We start from the raw sequence: 26,381 nt of genomic DNA on the forward strand, positions 1-26,381 counted from the left end.
CACCACCCCACCCCGCGGGGTGCCCTGTGGTCAGGGCACTCACACCCACTCCCCGGGATGCCCCTGGGTCAGGGGCACTCACACCCACCCCACGGGGTGCCCTGTGGTCAGGGCACTCACCCCACCCCGCGGGGTGCCCTGTGGTCAGGGGCACTCACACCCACCCCGCGGGGTGCCCTGTGGTCGGGGGGACAGCTCAGCCAAGGCTCCTGGGGCCAGCACGGCTGGCTCGGCAGCTGTGAGCGTCCTGTCCAGTCGCTGTCTGCGTGGCCGTGCCCTCGGCTCTCCCCCTCTGGGTCAGAGAGGTGCCGGCGGAGGCCATGGTGCTAAGACCGAAGCCATAGACGGCCGTGTTGAGTCTCAGGAGAAGCCATAGGTCACCTCGTCTCCCGCGTCAGCACGGCCACGGGCCTGAGGCTCCGAGGTGGGGCAGGTGTCCACGGAGGGAAAGGACCGGAGTCCTGGGAGACCGGTTCCCGCTGTTAGAAGAGTCAGCTGCAGAGCTGCGGAGGCCGGGTGGGCGGCTGGGAGGTGAGGATCTGGTTGAGGGATCCACACATCCGGCAAAGGGTGGCCTGCGTGGCACGGGTCCTGCTCACCGTCCGGCTGGGGACAGCGTCCTGGTGCCAGGGGCGGGCCTCGCAGAGGGCAGACAGCGTCCTGGTGCCAGGGGCGGGCCTCGCAGAGGGCAGACAGCGGCTTTCGGCGCGGTCACCTCTCACGGAGTGCCGGCATCCTCTGAAGACGGCGGGAGAGACATGGTAATTTGCGGCTAACAAGAGACTGGCCAGAACATGAAAAGAAGAGAGAAATGAGATGCCCACAGGAGTTGTTGGAAAACTCTCCTTTTCCTGGGGGTCTCGACAGAGCAGGCTTTTGGGGGCATTGGGATCCGCGCTCCCCGGTGTTTCTGGCCTGTCACCCCCCAGCACCCGCCGGGGTCTGTGCGGCAGGAGGACACCCTGGCCGTGTCACCCTTCGGGGCTCCCAGCCAGCGCCTCCCCCCCGGCCAGGCCCCTGTGGCCACTTCCTGCACAGTTTCCGGGGTGCTCCCTCAGACCGGAGGGAGGAACAGGAAAAGTGCTACTTCGCACAGGAAGTGGGGGTCAAAGGTAGGCGTTTCTTGCTTGGCATTGCCTTGTCCCTTTACTGGTTGGGGTTACTTATCTGACCTTTATTTTATTAAACATTTTTTCATTTCACTGGAAATTTTTCCTGCATCTAAGAGCTTCTGAGCAAGGAATTGGAAAGCGTCTCAAATGCAAGACCACACCCCTCTGCACCACACCCCTTTGTGCCACACCCCTCTATGCCTCACCCTCTGCACCACACCCCTCTGTGCCACACCCTCTGGTGGTCACCCGGCCTCCTCTCCCGATCACCTTCCAATGGCTACAGCAATGAGCCAGCCCTCCCTGAGACCGGCACTCCCCACTGACTGTGATGTGTTGATACCTCGGAAGCAGAGACCCCTGCGCACTGCTGCCTGCCTGCCCTCGGCCTTGGCAAAGGCCACCCAGGGCCTGATGGTCCCCACAGGCACCCTGCTTCTTGCTTTTATTACTACTTTTTTTTATTATTATTTTTCGTTAATCCTCACCCAAGGATATTTTCCCATTGATTTTTAGAGAGAGTGGAAGGGCAAGGGAGACACACGGAGAAACATGGCTGTGAGAGAGACACATCGATTGTGTCTCTCCTGCGTGCACCCCAACCAGGGCCAGAGAATCTACAACCAATTGACTGGAATTGAACCTGCAACCCTTCCACCCGCAGCCAACACTCTGTCCACTGGGCCAAACCGGTTAGGGCTGCTGCTTGCTTTTATAAGTCGTCGTGGCTCCGTGGTTGAGCAAGAACCTGTGAACAGGAGGTCACGACTCCATTGCCGGTCAGGGCACGGGCCCTGGGGCCAGGCTGGATCCCCAGTGGTGGGGCGTGCAAGAGGCAGCTGATCAACGGCGCTCTCTCATCGTGGATGTTTCTATCTCTGTCTCCCTCTTCCTTCCTCTCTGAAATCAATAAAAACATATTTTTTTTAAGTAGAACTAGCAAACCCAAGCGAGCCACTGTTTGTAGGGCGAGCCCGGGGGCGTCCCCGAACCTCCCCTGCCCACCAGGCTCTGCCCGAGCCCAGCTCACGTGGACCAGGGAGCAGCTGCGCCCTCCCATGTTGGGAGCTAGCAGAGTTGAGGCAAGCAACTCAGTCTTAAGGAAATAGAATTAAGTTCCTTCTAGCAGAGGTTGTGTGGTGCCCTGAGGGCTTGGCCAGAAGATAAGATTAACCTGGGGCTTAGCATCTCCTGTCTTCCTGCCTCTTTCCCTTCCTGATCCTCCCCCCCTAGATAGCCCAGCCTTGGAATGTTGCACCTTGGAATGTCACACCGCCTCTGGCAATTAGTCAATCCTGTGTTGCCATACCAAAGACCCCCCTGCATAGGCGGCCCTGCCCCCCTTTGTCTCTGCTGTATAAATACAGCCATTTCAGAGAATAAAACTGAGGCTTGATCAGAACCTTGTCTTGCCTCCATTCTTTCCGCGTTCCTTGTTTGATTCATTCTCTTAGGTGGTTCCTGCGTGCCCCCCGTTGTTGTCCCGTGGGTCGGGACAAAATGGCGCCCAACTCGGGGTACTTCTGAGAATCTCTAGCGAGAACGTCTACCGGAGAAGCCCTGGCCAGGCACCCCCCAGAGTCGCCGCGAGGACCCGCAAGTGAAGACTCAGCACTAGATCGCCACGGTCCGCCCGCCGTGAGACAGATCAAAGTAAAGGTAGGTAGACGATTTTTCAAACAAGATTTCAGAACATTTCACCCCTTTTTTTTTGCTCGATTGTTATTATTGGTTCTCTTGGTTGGTTTCTTCCTGCCCACTAATAAGCACTCACTTGCCGATCCGGGGAAGAGTGAAAGGTACCCGTCTTTGGCTGTGAGAACTCCGATTCACTTGAACTAGTACCACCTCCCGGTTTTCTTGGCGAGAATCCTCTCCAATTAGATCTACTCTTAAAACCTTGAGCTTGCTTTGAACAAAAAGTCGTTCACCCCACAGACTCAACCACGGGAGACCTGCGCGCCTGAGGAGGGCAAACGGGGTCTCCCTGTCTGTGAGGATCCGTGTAGGCGGATTATACCTACTGACCATTTCACGCAAGCAAGGGAGTAAAGGGTAGAGTCGAAAAGAGAGTAATTCCGCCTGAATTCCTGGGTTGACGAGAAAATTCAAGCTGACCTGGCACGGGGTTTATACGTCCAGGAGGCTTACGTGGAGAAGGAATCTCTTTGAGAGCCATCCAATCGACCAATAATGGGGAATGCTTTAAGTTGTCATGAAATGTTCCTTGACGGTGTCAAGATTTCCCTCAGAACGCGAGGAGTAAGGGTTAAGAAAAAAGAATCTTAGAAAAAGGGCTCAGGGAGTCCAGTCCCCTCAGGCACGAGGAATTAAGGCTAGAAAGAAAAGGATCTTAGAAATGAAAGTGCTCTTTAGAGTGAATGTTGAAGTCTATGTGATCACAAAATAATGTTTTTTGTTGAAATTAGAATCTTAGTATATGTATAGAATTTAAAATCTATAATAAGTGGAACTCCACTGCTGAAACTACCTCTGACTTAATGCCTTGTTTAAAAATTATAAGAAAACTCACAGGGAAATGCAAATCTTGACCAAATTGGGTATTAATTATTATTTCAGAAAGCCAAAAAGGAAGAAAGAAATTGAGATCTGTCTATTTTTTAAGCATGAAAAGAAATTCAGCCAGATCTGTTGCTGATGCTTCCCCTGAAGTAAGCAGAATGTGGGGGAAGGGAGAGACATGAGACGATCCAATATAGAAGCCCGCTCTCCTAGTATATTAAATTAAAAATTTCCTTTCTCGCCATAAAAAAGCTTTAAAAATTTAGAAATGTGTCTGGGATATCTGTGCATGTATAAGGAGTAAGCTAGTATAAGACTAAATGCGCGCTCGTCCGATTTTGGATATTAGATAAGTCTTGAACTAGCCTTAACTTTTTACAAGAGCTACAGAAATGAAAAACCAGAACTGATTCTTTTTCCTGAGAAAAACAGTGAAAAAATCTTCTTGAAAGAAATTCAAGCTAATTCCAGCAACAATATTCGCATTTCCATAATAAGGAATAGTTTTCAAAATGCTAGTGAACCTTTTTAAAAAAGTTAACTTTTAAGGCCTTCAAGAAAATAAGTAAATTAGTCTCTATCATAGAATTTATCCAAAGTAAATACTTTAAAGATCTAAGTAGTCCAGATAACTGGCTACATCCTTTGTTGAGGGAAGAAAGGGTAAAGATCCTTCCCCCAGCAGACAGTTAAGATAGTGTCCTGCCAGTAGCCATCTTAAAGAATGTGTCCCAGAGCCACTGGCAAATAAAAATTAAAGTTCAAATTTGCCTCATAAAAAACCTAGAGGACAGAATTGAATCTATTGATTATGTCTTGTATTTTTCTTAGAAATGTAAAGTGTTAGTTGGTCTGAAGGTTGTGGGTTATTGTTAAGCTGATTAACATAAAAGTGTTATTAATCTAAGAACTACTAAATATATTTGACTTGCCAGTTTTAAAAATTCAAAGTTCAAATTAAATTAGGAGAAATTGTAGAGTTGTAGTGATTAAATACTTAAAGCATAAAAACTTATTTTTAAGAAAATAAAATGTATTTCCTCTAATAATTAGGAATTCAAAATAAGTTGCTTGTTATTGATCTAATTAGAAAGAGAATTAATTCTGTGATCTCCACCAAAAATTTTTCTATACAAAAACTAGCCTAAATCTAATTGATGTCTTAAGATAATAGTGGATAATAATATATTAAATGTTGTGAAGGTTTTCGCCTGTGGGAAAGGCAAAAACAATATATTTCTTAAATATAGCCAAATTTTTCAACAGCAATAAAATTTCAAGAAAGACAAAAGCCATGCTTTTGGATCAGACCAATAAAATCTTTTTAAACTAAAAATACCTGCTTAAGTTACTTTATAAATTAGTTTTTACAATATTATCAATGTCATATAAATTAAGTTACATGAGAAGCCAATGTTTTATAAATAATTGAATCCTAACTGTATGTGGCTGCCTACATTTTAATTAAGCTAAAGGCAAGGCAACATTTGTGGCTTATGAATTCAAAAGTAAATTTGTTTTATTTTTAAAGTAAAGATACCTTGCCATGATAGCAATCAGCACCTGTGCATTGCTACAGGTTGCCCAAGACCAAGGGCAAGGAAGATCGGTGTACACACCCTTCTACATAGAAGCCAAAATACTTAATATTTTATATTCTACCGGGAACCCTAGCTTAGGGGCTTAATTTATATCTAACACAGGGAATAGTATTAACTACCACAGTAAAAGAAATTTTTTATCTCAGGTATTAACCATTTCTACAGATAGATCCAGTTCTAGAAAGGCTAGATATACTACAACAGAGAAGCAAAGGTCCTTCAAACCTCTTATATTTCAATAGAAATACAAGCTCTTATTTATGCCTTAACAGATTTTACTTTACAGAGCCCATCAGTCTATAGTAATAGTACTTCTATGGTAAATATAGCAAAAATTATTAAAACAGCTACTATAAGGCACATTAATTCAGAGGAACTTTTCATTTAACTTTCAGTCTCTAAAATGTTATTTGAGAATGGCAATTTCCATATTTTATTAGAAACAATGTCCTCAATATTATCCAACTTCCTATACCAACCTTAGGAATAAATCCCCGAGGACTTAAACCTAATCAAATCTGGTCAAATAAATGTCACTCAGTGGTAGAAAGAGCCATTCATACGCTTAAGATCATTTTAAAAACAAAAAAGGAGGAGACAGATACTATGTGTCACCTCAAGAGAAGCTCAGTCATACTTTTAAAAAAATTTTAAATTGTGATGCAGATCATACAGCAGGCGAAAGGCATCAGGCCTCCTGTACAATAGTCTCCACCGAGTCAGCTAGGTGGAAGGAAGCATAAACCAGAAAAGAGTTTTATCAGATTCAATAATAATGCGGGGCTAGGAGTGGTTGTACATTCTTATACTAAGTTATCTAATCAAGTAATCAATGATGTCCAAGCTCTCTCTAGTACCATTAATGATCTCCAAGACCAAATTGACTCCTTAGCTGAAGTTGTTCTACAAAATAGGAGAAGGTTAGACTTACTCAGAGCAGAGCAGGGAGGGATATGCTTAGCCCTACAGGAACGTTGCTGTTTCTACGCCAAGTCTGGAATCGACTGAGACAAAATCAAGAAACTACAGGAAGACCTGATAAAGTGGCGGAAAGAACTGTTCGAGAACCCTCTCTGGAGCGGACTAAACGGACTTCTCCCCTACCTTCTCCCCATCCTGGGCCCCCTCATAGGTTTCTTATTAATCTTATCCTTTGGCCCCTGGGCTTTTTGGAGGTTAACAGATTTTGTAAAACAACACATTGACAGCATCTTGGCCAAACCCATCCAGGTACATTACCACCGTTTAGCTATAGCTGATCATGAGCAAGATTATGAACTTTACCATCGCTCCCTCCCTGCGGGGACAGCATGATGACCAGAGGAATGCTTACCTACTCCCCACTAAGGAGAAAGATATGGGTGCTGAGCAAAGCATTGCAAGGGAAGGTCCAAAAAATTTTCCGACCCCCTCTTCCCAAGGGAAGGTCACGGGAAAATTTCGACCCCCTCTGGATTTCCCTGTAAGCATACCTGGTTTGCACAGAGGTTGGTATCAATACAAATCCAGTAGGCTCTGCCTCTCCTCCCCAAAAGATACCAAGAGCCACTAACACTGGTGGGCCTGGGAAGCCCACGGGAGGAACCAGGTCACTACTCCCCCAATCGGTTAAGGCCCACCCTCAATTAAGACAAAGGGAGGAGATGTTGGGAGCTAGCAGAGTTGAGGCAAGCAACTCAGTCTTAAGGAAATAGAATTAAGTTCCTTCTAGCAGAAGTTATGCGGTGCCCTGAGGGCTTGGCCAGAAGATAAGATTAACCTGGGGCTTAGCATCTCCTGTCTTCCTGCCTCTTCCCCTTCCTGATCCTCCCCCCTAGATAGCCCAGCCTTGGAATGTTGCACCTTGAAATGTCACACCGCCTCTGGCAATTAGTCAATCCTTTGTTGCCATACCAAAGACCCTCCTGCATAGGCAACCCTGCCCCCCTTTGTCTCTGCTGTATAAATACAGCCATTTCAGAGAATAAAACTGAGGCTTGATCAGAACCTTGTCTTGCCTCCATTCTTTCCGCGTTCCTTGTTTGATTCATTCTCTTAGGTGGTTCCTGCGTGCCCCCCCCGTTGTTGTCCCGTGGGTTGGTTCACTCCCAGCCCGGAGGGCGGCCGGGGCACTCCCAGCCCGGAGGGCGGCCGGGGCGATAGGAGAGCGTTGCTGTTGCGGGCGCCAGGTCCCTGGGGAAAGATTAACAGGCCGCGGTGCGCTCAGATTCCTCGCCCCGGGGTACAGAGGAGGGCTGTTTGTGGTGCCGCAGGAGGCAGGACAGACGGGGGAGTGATGTTGCAATCCACACATCTGGCCTGGACGTGCTGGGGCGGGTCAGGGGGGCGGTGAGGGGAGCAGCGGAGCAGGCCGGGCTGGAGGCCGCGCAGGTCCGTGCACAGCGGCTCTCAGTGCGCTCCGCTCACATTGGACTTTCCGCCGAGCCGGCCGCCGGGACCTGCTCCGGGGCCTCCACCCGCGGCCGCCGCCACGATGCCCACGGTGGACGACGTGCTCGCCCAGGTCGGGGAGTTCCACCTCTTCCAGAAGCAGACATTCCTCCTCCTCGCCCTGCTCTCGGCCGCCATGCCCCCCATCTACGTGGGCATCGTGTTCCTGGGCTTCACCCCCGAGCACCACTGCCGCCCGAGCCCGGGAGCGGCCCAGCTGAGCCGGCGCTGCGGCTGGAGCCCGGCCGAGGAGCTCAACCTCACGGTGCCCGGCCCGGGGCCCGCGGGCGAGGCCTTCCCCCGCCGCTGCCGCAGCTACCAGGTGGCCTGGAACGGCAGCGGCCTGGGCTGCGCGGACCCGCTGGCCGGCCTGGCCGCCGACCGCAGCCTCCTGCCGCTGGGCCCCTGCGGGCACGGCTGGGCGTACGACACGCCCGGCTCCTCCATCGTGACCGAGGTGAGTGAGGCGGGACTCGCACCGACGGCGAACGGCGCCGTCCACGGACAGGAGCACGGACAGCCTGCTGAGCCTCAGCGGGAAGGCCGGGGAGGGCGGGTGGGAAGAGATCAGCCAACGATCTTGTGTGCATCCAGGCATCAGCGTGGACAATGGGGGGTGAGGGCGGGGGAGTGACGAGAGCGGGCTGGAAGAGGTTAACGGGGGAAAGGAGGACTTGTGGAATGCTATCAACAACGAGGATAAACATTTAAGGGGAGAGTGTAGCCAATGAGGCCCATGCACGCTCTTTGGACTCGGGGTGTCTTAGAAAGCCCCAGTGTCTGACAAACACAGGCAGCCTCTCATTTGTCTGGAATGCGAGTGGATTTGCCAAAACCTGGTCAGATTCTACCATGATTCTCCTGTATGCAACTCCCGGCAGGAAGGAACCAGCAAAAGCCCGGGAGAATCCCGGAAATAACGCGGGGAAGGGAAGGATTCAGGCCCCCTCTTCCTCTGGCAGCCCCGCCGCCCCCTCCTCGCTCCCTCATGCAGAGGGGCCCGCAGAGCCCGAGGGCCACCCGAGCTGTGCAGGTGGCTCTGTGCCCTGCGCTCCTGCTGGCCAGCCGTGGGGGGAGCTTCTGCCATGGCTCCCTACGTTATTGAAAACCAGAGGCGACGTTAGCATCGTTAGCATCCAATAGCAAAAGCTCATTCCAATAAATATAGAGAGAAAAAAACCCAAAAAACAGAGATGTGCTTTCCCTAGAGGCAAAGCAAAATGGGGGAGGGCGATCGCTCTGAGAACACGGAGCTTGCCGCTGCCCGGCTCCTTGGAAAGACTGCGTGGCTCCAGTGCAGACAGTCAGCTCCAGGGCCCTTCGTAAGGACCTGAGATGGTCTGGGAGTCGCATAAAATGCTGAGTCACAGGCTCAGCCCCACACAACACTGAGGCTTTACAGCGGATACGTCACCCCCCCCTCGGAAACGGGAAAACGGAGGCCGGGAGCCGGGGAGGGTTACCCCCCGAGGCCACGGCCTGAGAGGGTTCGCCGTCAGCCCTGACGGAATCGCCTGTCCCTCCGTGCACACCGCTCCGGTCCCAGGCAGAGCAGGTGTCCCAGCCTCCGCCAGGCGCTCACAGGCATCAGCAGGGCGGGGAGTGTCCAGCCCGGGGGCCGTCCAGGCCCTGCCAGGGCGGGAGGGGTGAGTTCTCAATGTTTGGCCAAATATTGCAGGCTGGTTTTTAAGCTGATTTTAATTTTGTATGGCCCGAGAACGATGTGACCAATATTCAAATGGTTTGGCTCAGTGGCCTGTGGACTGAAGGGTTCCAGGTTCGATTCCAGTCAAGGGTACATGCCCGGGTTGTGGGCTAAATAAATAAATACCAAATGGCCCTTGGCAGGAAAAAAAAAATACACTCCCTGCCCCCCTCCCCTGGCCTTAAAGAGACAGTAAAGAGACCAGCAACAGCCCAGCCTTCTCCAGACAGCCTCTGTGGCTGCTCACACGCCTGTCTGCTTCCGGGAACTACATTAGAGAGGGCACTGGTTCTGGGCAGAAACGAAGTCACTACCAGTTTCAGCCGATGCCGCCCACAACGGGGTTTAGCCAGGCGGGATGCTGCGCAGGTGGCGGGACACAGCTTTTGTGGGGAGACAATTAGCACAACGGCGAGGAGACGGCCCACGGGTCCGTGCGGGGACACAGGGCAGCCCCAGGCCGGGGCGGGTCTGACCGGCTCTGTTTCTCTCCCTCGGACGGGGGACCCGCGGCCCTCGGCAGTTTAACCTGGTGTGCGCTGACGCCTGGATGCTGGACCTGGTGCAGGTGGCCGTGAACCTGGGGTTTTTCCTCGGCTCCGTGGGCATCGGCTACGTGGCAGACAGGTGGGTGCCTCGGGCTCCGGGAGCGTGGGTTCTGCCGTCCCCGCCGGAATGCCGGCTTCTCCGAGCCCACAGCCTGCAGGGCCTGCCTGGCAGCACGCCGGCCACCTCAGGCTCCCTCTGTCACCCCCGTCCTCCGGGACCTCAGAGAGGGCTCTGGATTCGGCAGTGGCTCTGCCCAGGGCCAGGTGCCAGGGAGGGGAATAGAGGGTCTGGCCCAAGTCCTCCTCCTCCTGTGTGTCCCCACCCCCGTCCTGAGCCTCCGGCCTCTGAGTCCGTGGTCCTCGCCTGCCTGTCCTGTGCCCACATCGATGCCCGCTGCCCCATGGCCGGACTCTCAGGGCCCAGGGCCGAGGCGATTGTAGGCGTGGAGCCAGGACGGCGTGGGTGAAAGGAGGGCCGGTCTACACGGAGAGGGTAGCTCTCCACTGCCCCAGAGTCGGTGTGGCTGGAGAGAGGCGAGGGAGCCGCCGAGGGGGGACATCACAGGTGGTCCCCTCAGTGGCCTGTCTTCAGGGCTGCTGTCCCATGACGCCCAGCCCCCCAGAACTGTCCTGTACCCATCACCAGGGGACCCCAGACTCCCTGCGCTGAAAGCTCCTCACACGGACCCCTGCTCTGCTGGTGGCCAGTGCGGTGTGTGCAGGAGCCCTCAAAGGACAGGGAACAGAAAAAGGGGCTTTATGCTGGACAAGCACTTTGGACCGCTTGGCCATCAGGGCTGACGGTTTAATCCTCACCTGCCTCTGTTCACACAGTGTTTCCCCGTGTTTCCGTGTGCCAACCACGTGCTCAACATTTGGGACATCATCGGTTACCTAGTGAGAGAGATTTAGAAACACATCTAAGTTATATAATCGCATAGTTTTATATAAATATGCAATTTTATGTAAATATATACTATGTAATGTTATATGAATATGCAATTGTTATCATACTAGGGGCCCTGGCTGCCTCAAGGCCCCTTGGCCCCGCCCTTGACGGTTCCAGAAGGTCATTCTAGTTAGCGTGTTAGCTCTATTATATAGGATAGCAAAACACAATCTATGTTTAATTCTGAACTAAGTGGTAAGGTAAATATGCTTTATGCTATATTTACCATCCCAACTCTATCTAGGGTCTAGATAAACCCAGCCTTGGGAACACACTATTAAATGTAAATGGGCCATTTTCTCTGATTATAGTCTATTGTCAGGCTATGTTAAAACTCACATCATGTTAAACTGAAGGCCAGCTTCATCTATCACACTCCCAGGGGCATCTGCATGCTCAAAGCTGTGCCCACTCTGGTAGCAGGAGGGGAGGGGGAAAGGGTGGGGAGGGGGGAGGAAAGAAGGTCTGGAGAGGCTGGACTGCCAGCAGCCCCATGCACCACACCACTTCCGGGACTGTCTGCTCAGCTCCCTTCCAGGCTGCTCCTGGGACTCTGAGGCAGAGAGGAAGGAAGGTCATTCGCTCTCATGTTTGTGGCCTGGGCGCTGAGGAGAGCTGTTCGGAGACGACCCCTGAGGTCAGGAGACGCGGAGGGAGGGGCGGGTCCAGAGTCCCCTGTGCTCACCCAGCTGTGGCCTCCGCTGGCTCCCCGGACAGGAGGGAGCAGAGAGCCGCGGGTTAATTATTCTCCTCCACTCAGAGGAGGAGCGGGTCCCAGTGTTCTCCTCACAGTGCGTTCCCGGTGGGTCATCCCGTCAGTCACCACCGCCTTCAAGGCCTCAACGTGACTCGTGCCCTTCACACCCGGGAGAGCCGATCGCTCACTGCTCTCCCTCCAGAGGCTGGTCCTTCCCGCCGCTGGGTCTTTCTCTTTCTTTTCCTAAAGTGTCTGAACTTCTGTGGGTTTTGCCTCTTTTTCTGTTCTCTTTGTGGGTGCAGGGCTCAAAAAAAAAAAGCAATTTATATTTTTCATACTCAGTGCCTATTGCTGAACAGTTTCCAGATTGATACAAGAACCTCATGGAAATCTCTTTATTGCTACAGAATAAACCAACACTAAATAGATTGTTTTCTGTGAGAGTTTTAAAGAATGTGACCTGACAGATCATTACAGGGTCTTGTCAAAGAAAACTGGGGCGGGGGGGGGGGTGGGGGGGGAGGCAGATTATGAAAAAGTTGTAAATATGAATGCAGAGCCTGACACCAAGTCACTTTCTGGAGGTCAGCTTTGCACGTGGAAAGTGGGAAGGAGAGGAGAGGAGAGGGGGAGGGGAGGGAGGGAGGGAAAGGAAGAAGGACCCAGGTCAGGGAACTTGAAGACAAACTTCCTATCGGATACCTAATTGGTTTCCTCACCCACAACCTCCTGAAGAATGAGTGTGAGGATCACCTGACCCCAACAAGGAATCTCTCACCGCGCCCAGGTTTCTGTTCTCACCATCAGTAATCACAAGTGCCACACAGAGCGTATTCGGTCCGTGTTGGCAGCTGGCTCAGGGGAAGGCCCGATTGGCAGCTTGTGCAGCTCCCCGTGGTGTAAACACTCCCGCACGGCCCTCTGGGAGCTGCCGAGGGAGGCCCGAGCACCGGGCTGCTGGGGCCGGCACCGCCTCGCCCCCCCCCCCCCTCCGCACACAACGGAAAGACACAGATCCGCTCTCATGGGCAAACACGTGGCACACCTGGGAACTCATAGTTAGACATCCCTATTGCACGCGCTTTTAAATGTAATTTACCTCATTGTAAGCATCTACTGTAACTCTGAGGGCTGTGTGACCACCAGCTCCCAGCGTGTCTAAAAACGTGACCTGAGCTCTCGGGAGCCAGGGCCTCCGGAAGGGATGGGACTCGCTCAGAGCAGAACCACAGTCCCCGTGGGTCCCCGTCCACCTACCCAACCACGTGGATGCTCCCCAGGGAGGACTCCGCCATGCCAGTCCCCGGGCGGCACCCCGCACCTCGTGTTTCCGGCAGGGTCAGGGCAGCCTGCAGAAGGAGACCTGAGGCCCGGCCGGTAGCTCGGTTGGTTAGAACGTCGTCCCAATACACCAAGGTTGCAGGTTCGATCCCTGGTCAGGGCACATACAAAACTCACCCAATGAACGCATAAACCATCACCCAATGAACGCATAAATCAGTGGGACAGAAACTGCGGTTTCTCCCTCTCTCTGTGTCGGGGGAGGGGGTGGTGGAGGGGGGAGAAGGGGCGTTGATCGTTCCCCGTTTTGCAGAGGAACACACGGAGGCCCGGGGAAGTGAAGCGTGTTCCCCGATGTTAGAGCACAGATGAGCCCGCCCGCAGGGACTGTGGGAATCCAGACTCGGGAAGGACAGCCCTGGCCCTCACTCCTCCCAGCGTGGGGCTGAGCGCCCCGGTCCTGAGCGGCTGCTGTGCCCAACGCGCCCACAGAGCCACCGAGGAACGGTCTGGCCCAGGACCGGCCCGGCCGGCTGGTGTCCGTCGCTCAGAAGTCAGATCTCCGTGGCCCGTGGCGTCCCACGGCCGCCGTGCGCCTGACTCGGTCTCTCCCTCCCCGTGTCTGCTCCGCGCAGGTTCGGCCGGAAGCCCTGCCTCCTGCTCACCATCCTCGTCAACGCCACGGCGGGAGTGCTCATGGCCGTGGCCCCGACCTACCCCTGGGTCCTACTGTTCCGCCTGGTGCAGGGGCTGGTCAGCAAGGTGGGCTGGCTGATCGGCTACATCCTGAGTAAGACGCCCGGACGGCCGGGGGGAGCTCAGGGTGGGCGCTGCCAGCACACAGGCAGGCGGGGGGGGGGGGTGCAGGCAGGTGGGGTGGTGGGCAGGTGGGGGGATGGCAGGCAGGAGGGGGGGACAGGCAGGTGGGGGTGGCGGGCAGGTGGGGTGGTGGGCAGGTGGGGGGATGGCAGGCAGGAGGGGGGTGGCAGGCAGGAGGGGGGAGCAGGCAGGTGGGGGTGGCGGGCAGGTGGGGTGGTGGGCAGGTGGGGGTGGCAGGCAGGAGGGGGGAGCAGGCAGGTGGGGGTGGCGGGCAGGTGGGGTGGTGGGCAGGTGGGGGGATGGCAGGCAGGTGGGGGGGTCAGGCAGGTGGGGGAGGCAGGTTTAGGGTTAGGGTTAGGATGAGGGTTAGGGTGAGGAAAGGATGCCAAGGGGTGCCATTGGCTGCCCGCCACAGCTATCCGGCGGCAGTGTGGCTGCTGGAACACGTGTGTGGGACTCTGAGGAATTCACCTGCAGGAACTGAAACTGCCTCAGCCTCCACGCCTCTCCCTCCGGCCCCTTGGCACTGCCCAGGGAAGCCTCCGGCGGGCGGAAGCCTCTGTGGCCGGCGGGCACCTGTTTAGGGAGCACTCCCTCTGTCTGACTCCGCAGAAAGTGCTTCCGGGTCATCCGCAGCGTCCACAGAAACATTGCTGGGGCGCCTTTCTGTTTGGTTCATAAAGGGCTGAAGCCTTGGACACAGCCACCAACACTCTAACCAGAAACAGCGGCCCGTGGACCATCTCGAATCCCAATTCCCGTGCGTGTGCTGCTCCCGCGTCCTGGCGGTGCAGAGTGCATGGGCGCCGTGATGCCACGGGTGGCGCGGAGCTGGTGGTTTTAGCACGTGGGGGGGGCGTGCTGGCGGACTGGCTCGAGGAAAAGGAAAGCCGCGATTTATCGTGTTATAAATGTCTCCGAGTTACAAACGCTCCCCCCGTGGCAGATGTTTGAGGCGCCCGTGGGGTGAGCAACCAGCTCGCAGAACCCCAGGGCATTTAACGTCCGTGTGCGGGAGCCGGGCCCGTGGCTCCAGGGGGGACCCCGCGAGCCGCCCAGGCCGCGCCCACACACTGACGGGGGCCGGGAACGTGTACCTGGCGGGGAGAGGCTCCACGGAGGAAAGCCGGCCTCCACCGGAGTTCCGTGCGGGCTCACGTGCTCCGGTTCTGAGTGATCACGGCCTCGTCCTCTGCGTCAGCACTCTGCGTGGATCGGAAATGCGATGGCCTCTGTCCCTGAAATTATCCTGGAAATCAGACGTGTTGCTCACCACCCCATCTAATGTAGGACTATGAGATTTTTCCATAAACTAGCTCCATGGCAGTAATTCTAACACAGGCGTAGGGAACATTTTGTTTTTATTTATTTGTTTTTATTTTTTTATAGGAGTTCCGTTCTTAGGGAGCATTTTAAAGCTGCGGAAGAGGCATAGAAAGGTCTAGACGCTTGGGGGTTGGCGTCCTGGGTCGGCGGGGGGGGGGGACGGCCGCGGCCGGGCGGCCCGCTGACGCTCGGCTCTCCCGCAGTCACGGAGCTCGTGGGGCTGAGCTACCGGCGCACCGTGGGCATCTGCTACCAGGCGGCCTTCTCCGTGGGGCTGCTGGCGCTGGCGGGGGCGGCCTACGTGCTGCCGCACTGGCGCTGGCTGCAGTTCGCCGTGACCGTGCCCAACTTCTGCTTCCTGCTCTACTACTGGTGCGTCCAGCCGCGGCGGGGAAACCGGTGCCGTGTTTTTCCTGCCTTCCGCAACGCACCCTCCTCCGTGTGCCCGGGGACCTCCCATCCTGTCCCCCCTCCGTGCACCCTCCTCCGTGTGCCCGGGGGCCTCCCATCCTGTCCCCCCTCCAGGCACCCTCCTCCGTGTGCCCGGGGACCAGCCATCCTGTCCCCCCTCCATGCACCCTCCTCCGTGTGCCCGGGGGCCTCCCATCCTGTCCCCCCTCCGTGTACCCTCCTCCGTGTACCCGGGGACCTCCCATCCTGTCCCCGCTCCGTGCACCCTCCTCCGTGTGCCCGGGGACCAGCCATCCTGTCCCCCCTCCATGCACCCTCCTCCGTGTGCCCGGGGACCTCCCATCCTGTCCCCCCTCCGTGCACCCTCCTCCGTGTGCCCGGGGACCTCCTCTCTGTCCCCCCTCCAGGCACCCTCCTCCGTGTGCCCGGGAACCACCCATCCTGTCCCCCCTCCGTGCACCCTCCTCCGTGTGCCCGGGGGCCTCCCATCCTGTCCCCCCTCCGTGCACCCTCCTCCGTGTGCCCGGGGGCCTCCCATCCTGTCCCCCCTCCGTGCACCCTCCTCTGCATGCCCGGGGGACCTCGTCTCCTGTCCCCTTCCCCCCCAGGCCCACCGAGTAGACTTCCCTGGCGCTCAAGGGGTGTCCCTGGCTGTGCAGCCCCCGCCCCGCTCCCTCTCCTCTGCTGGTGCCTCGCTGAGCGAGGTCCCTCCCAGAAACCGGGGGGCGTGGGGGCGGGCCCGGGTGCCCCTCCGCTCACCCCGCCGCCGCCCGGAACCCAGGTGCGTGCCCGAGTCCCCGCGGTGGCTGCTGTCCCAGCACAGACACGCCGAGGCCACGCAGGTGCTGCGGCTCATCGCCAGGAGGAACGGCCAGGCCGTGCCGGCGGCGCTCCAGGTGAGCCGGGGCGGAGGGCGGGAGCGGCCAAAACGGCAGCAGGGCCTCCCTTCCGTGGGGCCAGGAGTCGTGGTTCCCTGTCAGACGTTTCAAACGGGCGGGCGGGGGGAAGCACAGTCACCTGCAGGGGAGGCGCCATCATCATAAACAGGGGGCACCCTTATCTGTGCCTGGGTTACCCCCAGACTCCAGCTTCCTCTCCTGGGAGATGGGGACCCGCGCACCCATGTCCAGGACGTGCAGGACGGGGGAGCGGGCTGTGGGGGGGTGGAGCGGCTGCGGGACAGCACTCAGCGGGTGGACTGCGCCCTCCCGGGGCGGGGCCCTCCGCTCACACACCGATGGTCCTCGCGTGTCCAGTGCCTCCGAGCCGAGGAGGAAGCCGGCGAGAAGCCGAACCCGTCCTTCCTCGACCTGGTCCGCACCCCCCAGATCCGGAAGCACACCCTGGTCCTGATGTACAACTGGTAAGGCCTGCTCTTCCCTCAGGCCCTTCCGAGGCCCAGGGCCGAGCGTCAGCCTGTGAGCTCAGTCACGGTCAGATTCCCGGTCAGAGCGCGGGCTGTGGGCGCGATCCCCAGCGGGGGGTGTGCAAGAGGCAGCTGATCCGAGATTCTCTCTCATCATGGATGTTTCTCTCTCCCTCTCCCTTCCTCTTTGAAATCAACAAAAACATGTTTTTAAATAAAACATTAAAAAAATCCGTCCAAATTCTTCTCATCCCGATCACTCGCCTTGTGGGAGGGAACAAGACTCCTCCAAACAGCCGGGTCCCAGGGTCCGTGTCGGCGCGGGCAGCGAGGCGGCCCGTCTGCAGCCGTTTCCCTGGCGCCACGCTGCTCGGGCAGATCCGGCATCGGTCCGGCGCCAAAGCCCAGCCGGCCTCCCAGCCTGGCTCCCCCCCTCGGCGTCGCCCGGAGCCCGCCCGCCCAGAACACTGTGAATTAACCGAGGGAAAGGGAGAACCCCCCTTTACAGCCACACAGAGGGCCCCTGGCACAGCTCGGCCGATGCCGGCTGCCGATCTCTTCAACGGTGCAGGGCTGGCAAGGAAAGGGCCTTTCCCGTCTCTTCTTCCTGGAGAAGTAGCGCTTTTTAAAAAATATCTTTTTCTTTTTTCTTTTTTTTAAAATATATTTTATTGATTTTGTACAGAGAGGAAGGGAGAGAGATAGAGAGTTAGAAACATCGATGAGAGAGAGTCATCGATCAGCTGCCTCTTGCACACCCCATACTGGGGATATGCCCGCAACCAAGGTACATGCCCTTGACCGGAATCGAACCTGGGACCTTTCAGTCCCCAAGCCAACGCTCTATCCACTGAGCCAAACCGGTTTCGGCTAAAAAATATCTTATTGACTCTTTACAGAGAGGAAGAGAGAGGGATAGAGAGTTAGAAATATTGATGAGAGAGAAACATCGATGAGAGAGAAACATGGATCAGCTGCCTCCTGCACACCCCCAATGAGGATGTGCCCCCAACCAAGGCACATGCCCTTGACCGGAATCGAACCCAGGACCCTTCAGTCTGCAGGCCGACGCTCTATCCACTGAGCCACACCGGTTTCGGTTTCGGCGAGAAGGAGCTTTTGAACAGGAATGAGCCGGTGGCTCCGCAAGCAGGGCCTCAGGCCTGATGGTGCCCGCTGCCTGCAGGCTGCTCTGCGGCCCAGCGCCGCCCGCACCGCACCCTCCCGTCAGCGCCCACGGTGACGCACCCGCCACCTAAAGAGCCACCATCCCCAGCACAGCGGAGCCCGTGGGCGCCAGTTCAGCCCCGTCACAGCACTGCGTGAAAACACGCAGCCGTGAAATTAGGCCTCGAGCTCCTGCTTCCTTTAACTGAGTCACGGCAGCTCTTGCAAACCGTCCTCACATTCCCCAGTGAGACAATGAGCGCTCCGTCCACAACCCAGAAGCAGCGTCAGATGTCACTTGCTTGGCGGCGGGAGAAGACACTGAGCAGGGAGCTGCCGTGGGCCCTGTGCTCCCCAGAACGCGAAGTAGCCCGGGTCCTCTGCTCCCAGCGTTAGGAGCCCAGAGGGGCACCCCCACCGAGCACCCGCAGGTTTTACTAAGTAACCCGCTCCTGAGACAGGGCCTCCGCCTGTCGGAGCGGCCAGGGGTGCTCTCCTCCGTTCTCCCCGTCCTGGCTCCGAGGCCGCTGCCGGCCGCCCCCGGGCCAGAGAGTGAAAACGCAGTGGGCGTAAGGCCGTGGTCGGCAAAGTGCGGCTCTGGAGCCACCTGCAGCTCTTGGGCCCCTGGAGTGTGGCTCTGCCACAAAACACCACGGCCTGGGCCAGTCTGTGTTGAAGAAGTGGCGTTGGAAGAAGTTTAAGTTTAAAAATGTGGCTCTCCAAAGGAATGTGAGTCGCTGTGCTGTTGATATTTGGCTCTGCTGACTGATGAGTTTGCCGACCACGGTTGTAAGGACTAGGAGTAAGAAGAGGGTGGCCTGGGGCCAGCCCTGGCGCTCCCAGAAGCCCCCTCCCGGACGGCGCCGCCAGCCTGACCCGCGCTCCTCCCACCCAGGTTCACCAGCTCCGTCCTCTACCAGGGCCTCATCATGCACCTGGGCCTGGCGGGGAGCGACATCTACCTGGACTTCTTCTACTCGGGCCTGGTGGAGTTCCCGGCCGCCCTGCTCATCCTGCTCACCATCGACCGCGTGGGCCGCCGCTGGCCCTGGGCTGCCGCCAACATGGTGGCAGGGGCGGCCTGCCTGGCCTCCGTGTTCCTCCCGGAAGGTGAGTGCCCGCCACGGTCCTGGGAAGCGGGTGCCCAGCCCCTGACAGGAAGGCCGTGGACGTCACCATCCAGGTCGATGTGGAACGAACCCACTACCGGGACCTTCATGACACACACACACACACACGTGCCTTTTTTTTTTTTTTTAATATTTCTTATTGATTTTTTTTACAGAGAGGAAGGAGAGGGCTAGAGAGCCAGAAACATCAATGAGAGAGAATCATCCATCAGCTGCCTCCGGCACACCCCCTACTGGGGATGTGCCCGCAACCAAGGTACATGCCCTTGACCAGAATCGAACCTGAGGCCCTTCAGTCCGCAGGCCGACGCTCTATCCACTGAGCCACACGGGTTTCAGCGAAGCATGTGCCTTTGAGTACACTCGCACCGCCCGGCCGGCATGACCAGTGACTGAGGATTGACCTAAGAACCAGGAGGACAGGGTTCAGTTCCCGGTCGGGGCACAGGCCCGGGTTGCGGGCTCCATCTCCTGAGTGTGGCGTGCAGGAGGCAGCCGGTCCGTGATTCTCTTTCATCATCGATGTTTCTCTCTCTCTCCCTCTCCTTTCCTCTCTGAGATCAATCAAAAATATATTTGCTAAGAAAGAGAATCCGCCCGATGGCTGCCAGCGGGGATATAATTACAGAGTGTTCTGTGGGGGCTGGAGGCCCATGCTACACGGCATCCGGCCGCCGGAGCGCGGGGATGGGCTGTGGGTGAGGAGGCCCGGCGTTCAGTCTCGCCCCGCGCTTCCCAGGCGCTATCAGGCAACGCCCTTGACCTCCCACACCGTCCTGCAGAGCTAACGAGACCCCGAGGGGCTGCTGCAGGGACAGGCCTCCAGCTCCTCTCCTCTCAGAACACCTCCCGGGGAGGGGGCCAAAGCCTGCCCCCGGTCCTCCCGCCATGGGGAGCGAAGGCTGGGCCCTGCGGTTACAGCAACCATGCAGACTGTGCCCAGCCCGCCCCAGCCCACCCGCCCGCCCGCTGTTCCTCGTGCGGCCTCTGCAGACAGGGGCAGCCGCCTGGCCACAGGGAGTGCTGGGTCACTCGGGACAGAGCTCCCGGGAAAAGCGTGTTCGCGTGGCGTCTGAGGTTAAATAAACAGACGTGTGTGCACACGTGTGACGGCTGTCTGCCCGCAGACCTGCAGGGGCTGAGAGTGGCGGTCGCGTGCTTGGGTCGCATGGGGATCACCATGGCCTTCGAGATGGTCTGCCTGGTCAACGCGGAGCTGTACCCCACCTTCATCCGGTGAGTGCCCGCAGGCGGCGTGTCCTGCCAGAGCCGCGGGGCCAGCACAGACGCCTGGCTTAGGAAGCACGGGGCCCGGGGGGAGCGCCTCCCGCAGGAGCCACGGCACACCGCGGCATGGACACGCTGGGTGGAACAGGGTGGAATAGAACCTGCGGGGACCAGAGGCCCTGAATCGCCAGAGGCGGTTACCCAACAGCCCCAGGGCCGGAGAAGCAGGGGCCCCAGGATGAAAGCAGACAGTGAACATCACCCACACTTTAAAGCTTCCAGACAGCACAAACAGAATGTGTGTCATGTGTGTATGTGTCATGTGTGTGTGGTGTGTCGTGTGTATGTGTGTATCATGTGTCGTGTGTGTGAGAGTGTATCGTGTGTGTGTGCATCTATGTGTCTGCGTGTCTGCGTGTGTGTGTGCTATGGGTTGTGTGTCTGTGTGTGTGCCGTGTGTGTGTCATGTGTGTGTCGTGTGGTGTGTGTGTGTGTGTGTGTGTGTGTGTGTGTGTGTGTGCGCGTGCGCGCGAGCGGAAAGGGCCGTAAACGCCCCTTCCAGTTCCCAGGCGCCTCAGTGGTTGGGGACTGTCCGTGACAGTGGGCCGGGGTCAGGGCTGCTCTGGGGGAAGGTCAGAGGTGAAGGCCGCTCTCCGCGCAGGAACCTGGGCGTCCTCGTCTGCTCCTCCCTGTGTGACCTCGGCGGCATGCTGGCGCCCTTCCTGGTGTACCGGCTCACCGGCGTCTGGCAGGAGCTCCCCCTGCTGATTTTCGGTGAGAAGCCCTCAGAGGTGCCTTTGAATGGAAACCTATTTTTCTAGGGCCTCGTTTTTCGACCTCAAAATAGGTGCCTGTTAGGGACAACTAGTATGACTAGGAACTAGTACTCCTACCAGTGTTGGTAAACCCAGTGTGAGCAATGCAGTCAGCAGCTGCCACTGCTCCGGTCAGGAGCCATCGGCTTCCAAAGTCAAGGTCGGACTGGAGGCGAAGGGCGTTCCCTGCAGGTGCCCTGCTCTCCGCCCGCTCCGTCCTCCCGCCTCCCGTCACAGGGCTCCTCCCTCAGCCTCCAGCACCGCTCTGAGCCTAAAGCAAACAAATAAACGGAGCTCCGCTCCCAGCACTGCACTGGGAACTCAAAGACCCAAACACTACAGGTTTGCTACCCACCCCACCACCACCCCGACATATGCAAAGAATTAGAGCTGCAGACCAAGCGAAAAAAGAACAGGAACGTATGAAACACCTGATTCTTCGAAATCCAAGTCCCGCTACCCTTGTTACCGCAGCCAGCAGCCAGCGGCCGCCTCATTGGCCAGGAACGGCCCAGGCCCCCGGCTGCTTTCCTCACCACATGCTTCCGTTGGCAGGGCTCTGCTCTCGCTTTTCTTAGAATCGGAGTGTGCGCGTTCACGGTTATTTTCCAGCTCCCAAGCATCTTAGCATCGTGGCAGGGTCCTCGCCGAGAATAACCCGGCTCACATGTGAGTGGCCCATTCCTTTCCCTATAAGGACGTGCGGCCCGGTGGGTTCGGATCAGCGGTGTTTACGGCGTCAGGGGCGGAAACGACACAGACAAGATTTAAGGAACGAGGAAGCCCTAATTATAGCGCCTTTTTTTAATGCCGTCTGATTGACGTCAGAGGGGAAGGGAGAGGGAGAGGTGGAAACGTCAGTGAGGAGAGAGAATCGCCTCCTGCACGCCCCCCACTGGGGACGGAGCCCACAGCCCAGGCCTGCGCCCTGGCCGGGAACCGCCCTGTGACCTCCTGGTTCCCAGGTCAGCGCTCGGCCGCCGCGCCCGCCGGCGGGCTGAGGTCCCCCTCACTGTGTCCCCGTCTGCCTGCCTTCCAGCTGCGGTCGGCCTGGTGGCAGGAGGGCTGGTGCTGCTGCTGCCGGAGACCCGGGGACAGGCGCTGCCGGAGACCATCGAGGAGGTGGAGAGCCTGCGGAGGTAGGAGCTGACGTCCCCCGCGCTGCAGCGGGTGGAAGGAAAGACGAGGGGGAATGTGGACCTGAGCCCACACAGGAGGTCGGTTCGCACACAGTCAGACTTGAGAATGCAAAGCAGGAGCCGTAAAATAAGGAAGATGCCACAGGAGACCACCTCTGCTTTCCCAGGGCGGGAGGGCTCGGTACACAGGGCCCGGACTCTGCGACCCACAAGACCCATCAGCATGCCCGTGGGAGCCCCTTTCACGTGCAGAGTGGTTCAGGGGTCAGGTTCAGGGTTCTGGTTCCGGAGGAGGCCGCACACAAAAGAAAGAGACTGGAAAAGCATTCATTTGGGAATACTGGGGGCCAGGTGGGAGCCCACCTCTAGGGGGAGGACTACGCCTTGCTTCGGCCTGGCCCTCGCTTTTATTCAGGTTTGGGACACACCCATTGCCTTTAGGCAGGCAATTCCAGTAACCGGCAGACTATCAGCGAGGATTTTTACAGGATTATTTGGTGGGGAAGTTGCTTCAGCTGCCATTGTCTCAATTAGGTAAGGGCGTGGTTGTCTCTGACCTTCCAGAGCGCCAAGGTTGACCAGCCTTCCTGGTTCCTCGCTCACGTCTTTCCAGCACCTGCCCTCGTAAACATTAAAATTCTGCTTTGAAAAACGACTCTACGCTTAAATAGTACCACAGACTTAGAGAAAACGGGTACTCCGCCACAGAGGGTTAATTTCCCCGAGGTGGAAAGAGCTCTCACAAGTCATAAAAGCAACCACCCAATAGGAAAACATGACAAAGGATTTGAACGGGTAATCCTGAGAACGCAGAAACGGCTCTTAAATATCCGACCTCCTTCCGAGGAAGGCAGGGCAGACACCCCCTGCTCGGATCGCCACGCGGACAGTCAGTGATGGCCCTGCGTGGGGACACCAGTGTCAGGAGGGAAGGTGGGGACGGCGCCCTGTAGTCCAGACTGGAAACCGTGCTGAGGGGCGAGAGGACAACAGGATAAAAGCTGCCGAGGTGCATGCCTTTTACCCTCAATGCCACGCTTCCAGAATTTACACACTGGTATGCAAAACATGTGTGCCAGACTATTCGCTAAGGTAATTCTTCGTACGATGACAGAAGGCTGGAGACAACCCAAACGCCAGTTGATGGGGAGACCAGTTATATAAACGATGGCACGTGATTCAACGGAATGTCACACGGCCATTGGAAGGAGCGCAGCCTGGCTGGTGCTCTGTGAGCCCAATCTGGGCCCGCGCCCTCGCAAGGAATGGAGTGATACTCACCCCTGAGCCTCCCGGCTGGGCTCAGTGCGTACTTTTTGGTACCTTCTGGATTTTGAGCCATACACACCTACTTGAACAGTAAACTTTTTTGAACATTTAAGAGAGATGTAGATGGCATACTTCCCACAAGTTTGTTTTGTGCTGTGTGCGTCGATGTTGTTCTTTATCTTATCCAGACACCATCCGGGCCCTGGCGCCAGGTGTGTCCACTCTGTACCTTGTGCACTTGAGCACGTTCCGGACGGAGCCGTCCTGAGGAACCGCGGTGTCTGGGCCTCCAGAGCTGGGAGCGAGCGTTGGATGAGGCCTTTTTTTTTTTTTTTTTTTTTTTAATATATTTTATTGATTTTTTACAGAGAGGAAGGAGAGAGGGATAGAGAGTTAGAAACATCGATGAGAGAGAGATTGATCAGCTGCCTCTCGCACACCCCCTAGTGGGGATGTGCATGCCCTTGACTGGAATCGAACCTGGGACCTTTCAGTCTGCAGGCCAACGCTCTATCCACTGGGCCACACCGGTTTCGGCTGGACGAGGCCTTTGAATTCAGCCGGAGGCCGCACTGGCCGCCGCAGGACGCCAGCGTCTCAGCGCTGAGCTCGGCCCACATGCTGGCTGTTCAGTGGGAAATTCCACCCTCGCTGGACTTCCAGCATCTGGGAATGTAAACAAACAGGCAGAGGATTGGGTAACGCTGAGAAGGCACTTCCTCCCTCTGACAACTAGCAGGTGCTGAGTGACGGCTCCACGTTTGGAGGGCATGCCCCCGCCCCCCCTCCCCCCCGTACCCCACATTCCCTGTTCTCTAGTGCCTGGTGACATTGCAGTTTGAGGTCCTTGACCCAGATGCCCGTCCCCCGATCTCAGTGCAGTGTCCGTCCTCCCCCTAAGGACAGACTGCATCCCGTGCATGTCCTCTCCCAGGGCCACACAGAGCAGGTGCACACAGGCCGCCCGGAGTACTGCTGAGCTCCTTCCACAGTGCTCCTCCCTCGGGCCCTGGGCCTCGCCCAGCCAGCCGCCAGGCCTCGGTTTCCTCCTCTGGAAGTGGGCTGGCCTGGGTTTCCGTAACACCTGGCACTTGGTCTGTGTCCAGTAGCCGCTGGGATCGTTCACAAAAGCCCTCACGGCTGCCCCCGGGACAGGACCTGTGGGCTGCGTGCTTTATGGGAACCGGCTTTCAAAGCACGTTCAGCTCGGTGTGAGGCAGAGTGCCGCTCAGGGAGGTCCATGTACACCTGCACCGGTCTCAAGGCCACCACCGACAGGAACATGTCACGTCAGGAGAGCATGTCGGGGTGCAACAAAATGAGGAAAACAGCTTTCCTCCGGGAGTCAGCCACAAAGACAAGCTGATTCGGACACGGGCCACGTGAGCAGATTCGTGAGCAGATTTTTCACGTTTCTGACTGCTGAAAAGTAAATGAGCGTTGGTAAGAACTAATTCCCACACTCTCTTTGGAGGACTGATGGTCACGGTGTCTGGGTTCTGCAATCTTCATCTTTAACTGGAAAAGATTCACCGTAGACATTTCCCACTCCTGGCGACGGAGGAGAGGAGCACCTTAAATACCGGCTCAGGCCGGCTCCCTCTCACACGGAGACGCAGGAAGCAGTCCAGCCGCATGGCTGCTCGCCAAGCTCTGCTCACGTTCCCTGTGAGAATCCCCACCTGGAGCTCACTGCGCGAGGCATGCAGGCTCTGCCTGGTCTTTTTTTCTTTTTCTTCTTTCCTTTTTTTTTTTTACAAAGAGGAAGGGAGAGGGATAGAGAGAAAGATCAATTAGAGAGAATCATTGATCCGCTGCCTCTTGCACACCCCCTACTGGGGATGTGCCCGCAACCAAGGTACATGCCCTTGACCGGAATCGAACCTGGAACCTTTCAGTCCGCAGGCCGACGCTCAGGCGTCCTCAAACTTTTTAAAGTGGGGGCCAGATCACGGTCCCTCAGAGAGCTGGAGGGCCGGACTATATGAACTACTAATTCCTACTGTAACACCTCGGCTGCGCTCACTGCCCAAAAAACCTGGCGGGCCGGATCAGACTCCTCTGCGGGCCGCATGTGGCCCGCGGGCCGTAGTTTGAAGACGCCTGCATCCACTGAGCCAAACCGGTTAGGGCCTGTGTCTTATTGCCTTTATTTATTACCCCTGTGACTTTGGTATCCAGTCTACTCATGAATGCTCTCCCCCGTCTCCGACTGTTTTGCAGACCGAGGAAACACAGAGAAAAGAAGATCTACCTTCAAGTCAAGAAACAAGACATCCCACTGAACTGAGCGAGATCCGCTCTGCACGCGCTTCGACAGCACCGGCTACAACCAGATCCTGCTCTTACCCAGAGCCCACACACCCCCTTCCTTGTCTGTGAACCCCCGGAACCCAGACCTACCCCGAGTGGAGACGCTGCACGGAGGTGTCGCCCTCCACCTGCGGGACCAGATCCGCAGCCCCAGCCCCTCCTCCCCAGCGTTCCTCGGACAATGGCCTTGGGTGTGCTGGGGTCTTCATTCCCACTCCGCGTTTCTTTATTTTACTCCATTCTCCGCATGGATATCAAATCAAGACACACAGGGGTGTTGTGAGCCAGGGAAACAGAACAGATCTAAAAAGCAATAAACTTGGACACAGAGAGCCTGTTTTCTTAAAGCAACGAAACAGCCAGAGCAATAGCAAGCTGTCCAGACGCATGCCAAGAGCTTTCGTCTCTTCGGCATCGCAGGTGAAGAGGGATTGGAACACGTGGGTCACTGTCTGAATTAGGACTTAAGAGCCTGAAGTAGAAGGATCAGGAATGGCCACTGAGCAGCCCCTGGGTCTCTGTGTTTAGAGCAGACAGTGCCAACGTGTGCTTC

At 56.6% G+C, this 26,381-nt stretch overlaps 1 protein-coding gene across 1 annotated transcript; it reads left to right on the top strand.

Annotated features, from left to right (window-relative positions):
• Positions 1-5,118: 5,118 nt before the first annotated feature.
• Positions 5,119-26,381, top strand: SLC22A2 (solute carrier family 22 member 2). Its single transcript, XM_036414284.2, has 12 exons — positions 5,119-5,128; positions 7,662-8,123; positions 9,895-9,998; positions 13,482-13,636; positions 15,195-15,363; positions 16,184-16,298; positions 16,659-16,765; positions 18,831-19,045; positions 20,193-20,301; positions 20,954-21,066; positions 22,147-22,246; positions 25,739-26,381. Exons 2-12 carry the CDS (start codon positions 7,710-7,712, stop codon positions 25,803-25,805), a joined length of 1,668 nt encoding a protein of 555 aa, XP_036270177.1. The 5' UTR covers positions 5,119-5,128; positions 7,662-7,709; the 3' UTR covers positions 25,806-26,381.

This window comes from Pipistrellus kuhlii, unplaced genomic scaffold (assembly GCF_014108245.1).
Source record: "Pipistrellus kuhlii isolate mPipKuh1 unplaced genomic scaffold, mPipKuh1.p scaffold_m20_p_5, whole genome shotgun sequence".
Lineage (NCBI taxonomy): Eukaryota > Metazoa > Chordata > Mammalia > Chiroptera > Vespertilionidae > Pipistrellus > Pipistrellus kuhlii.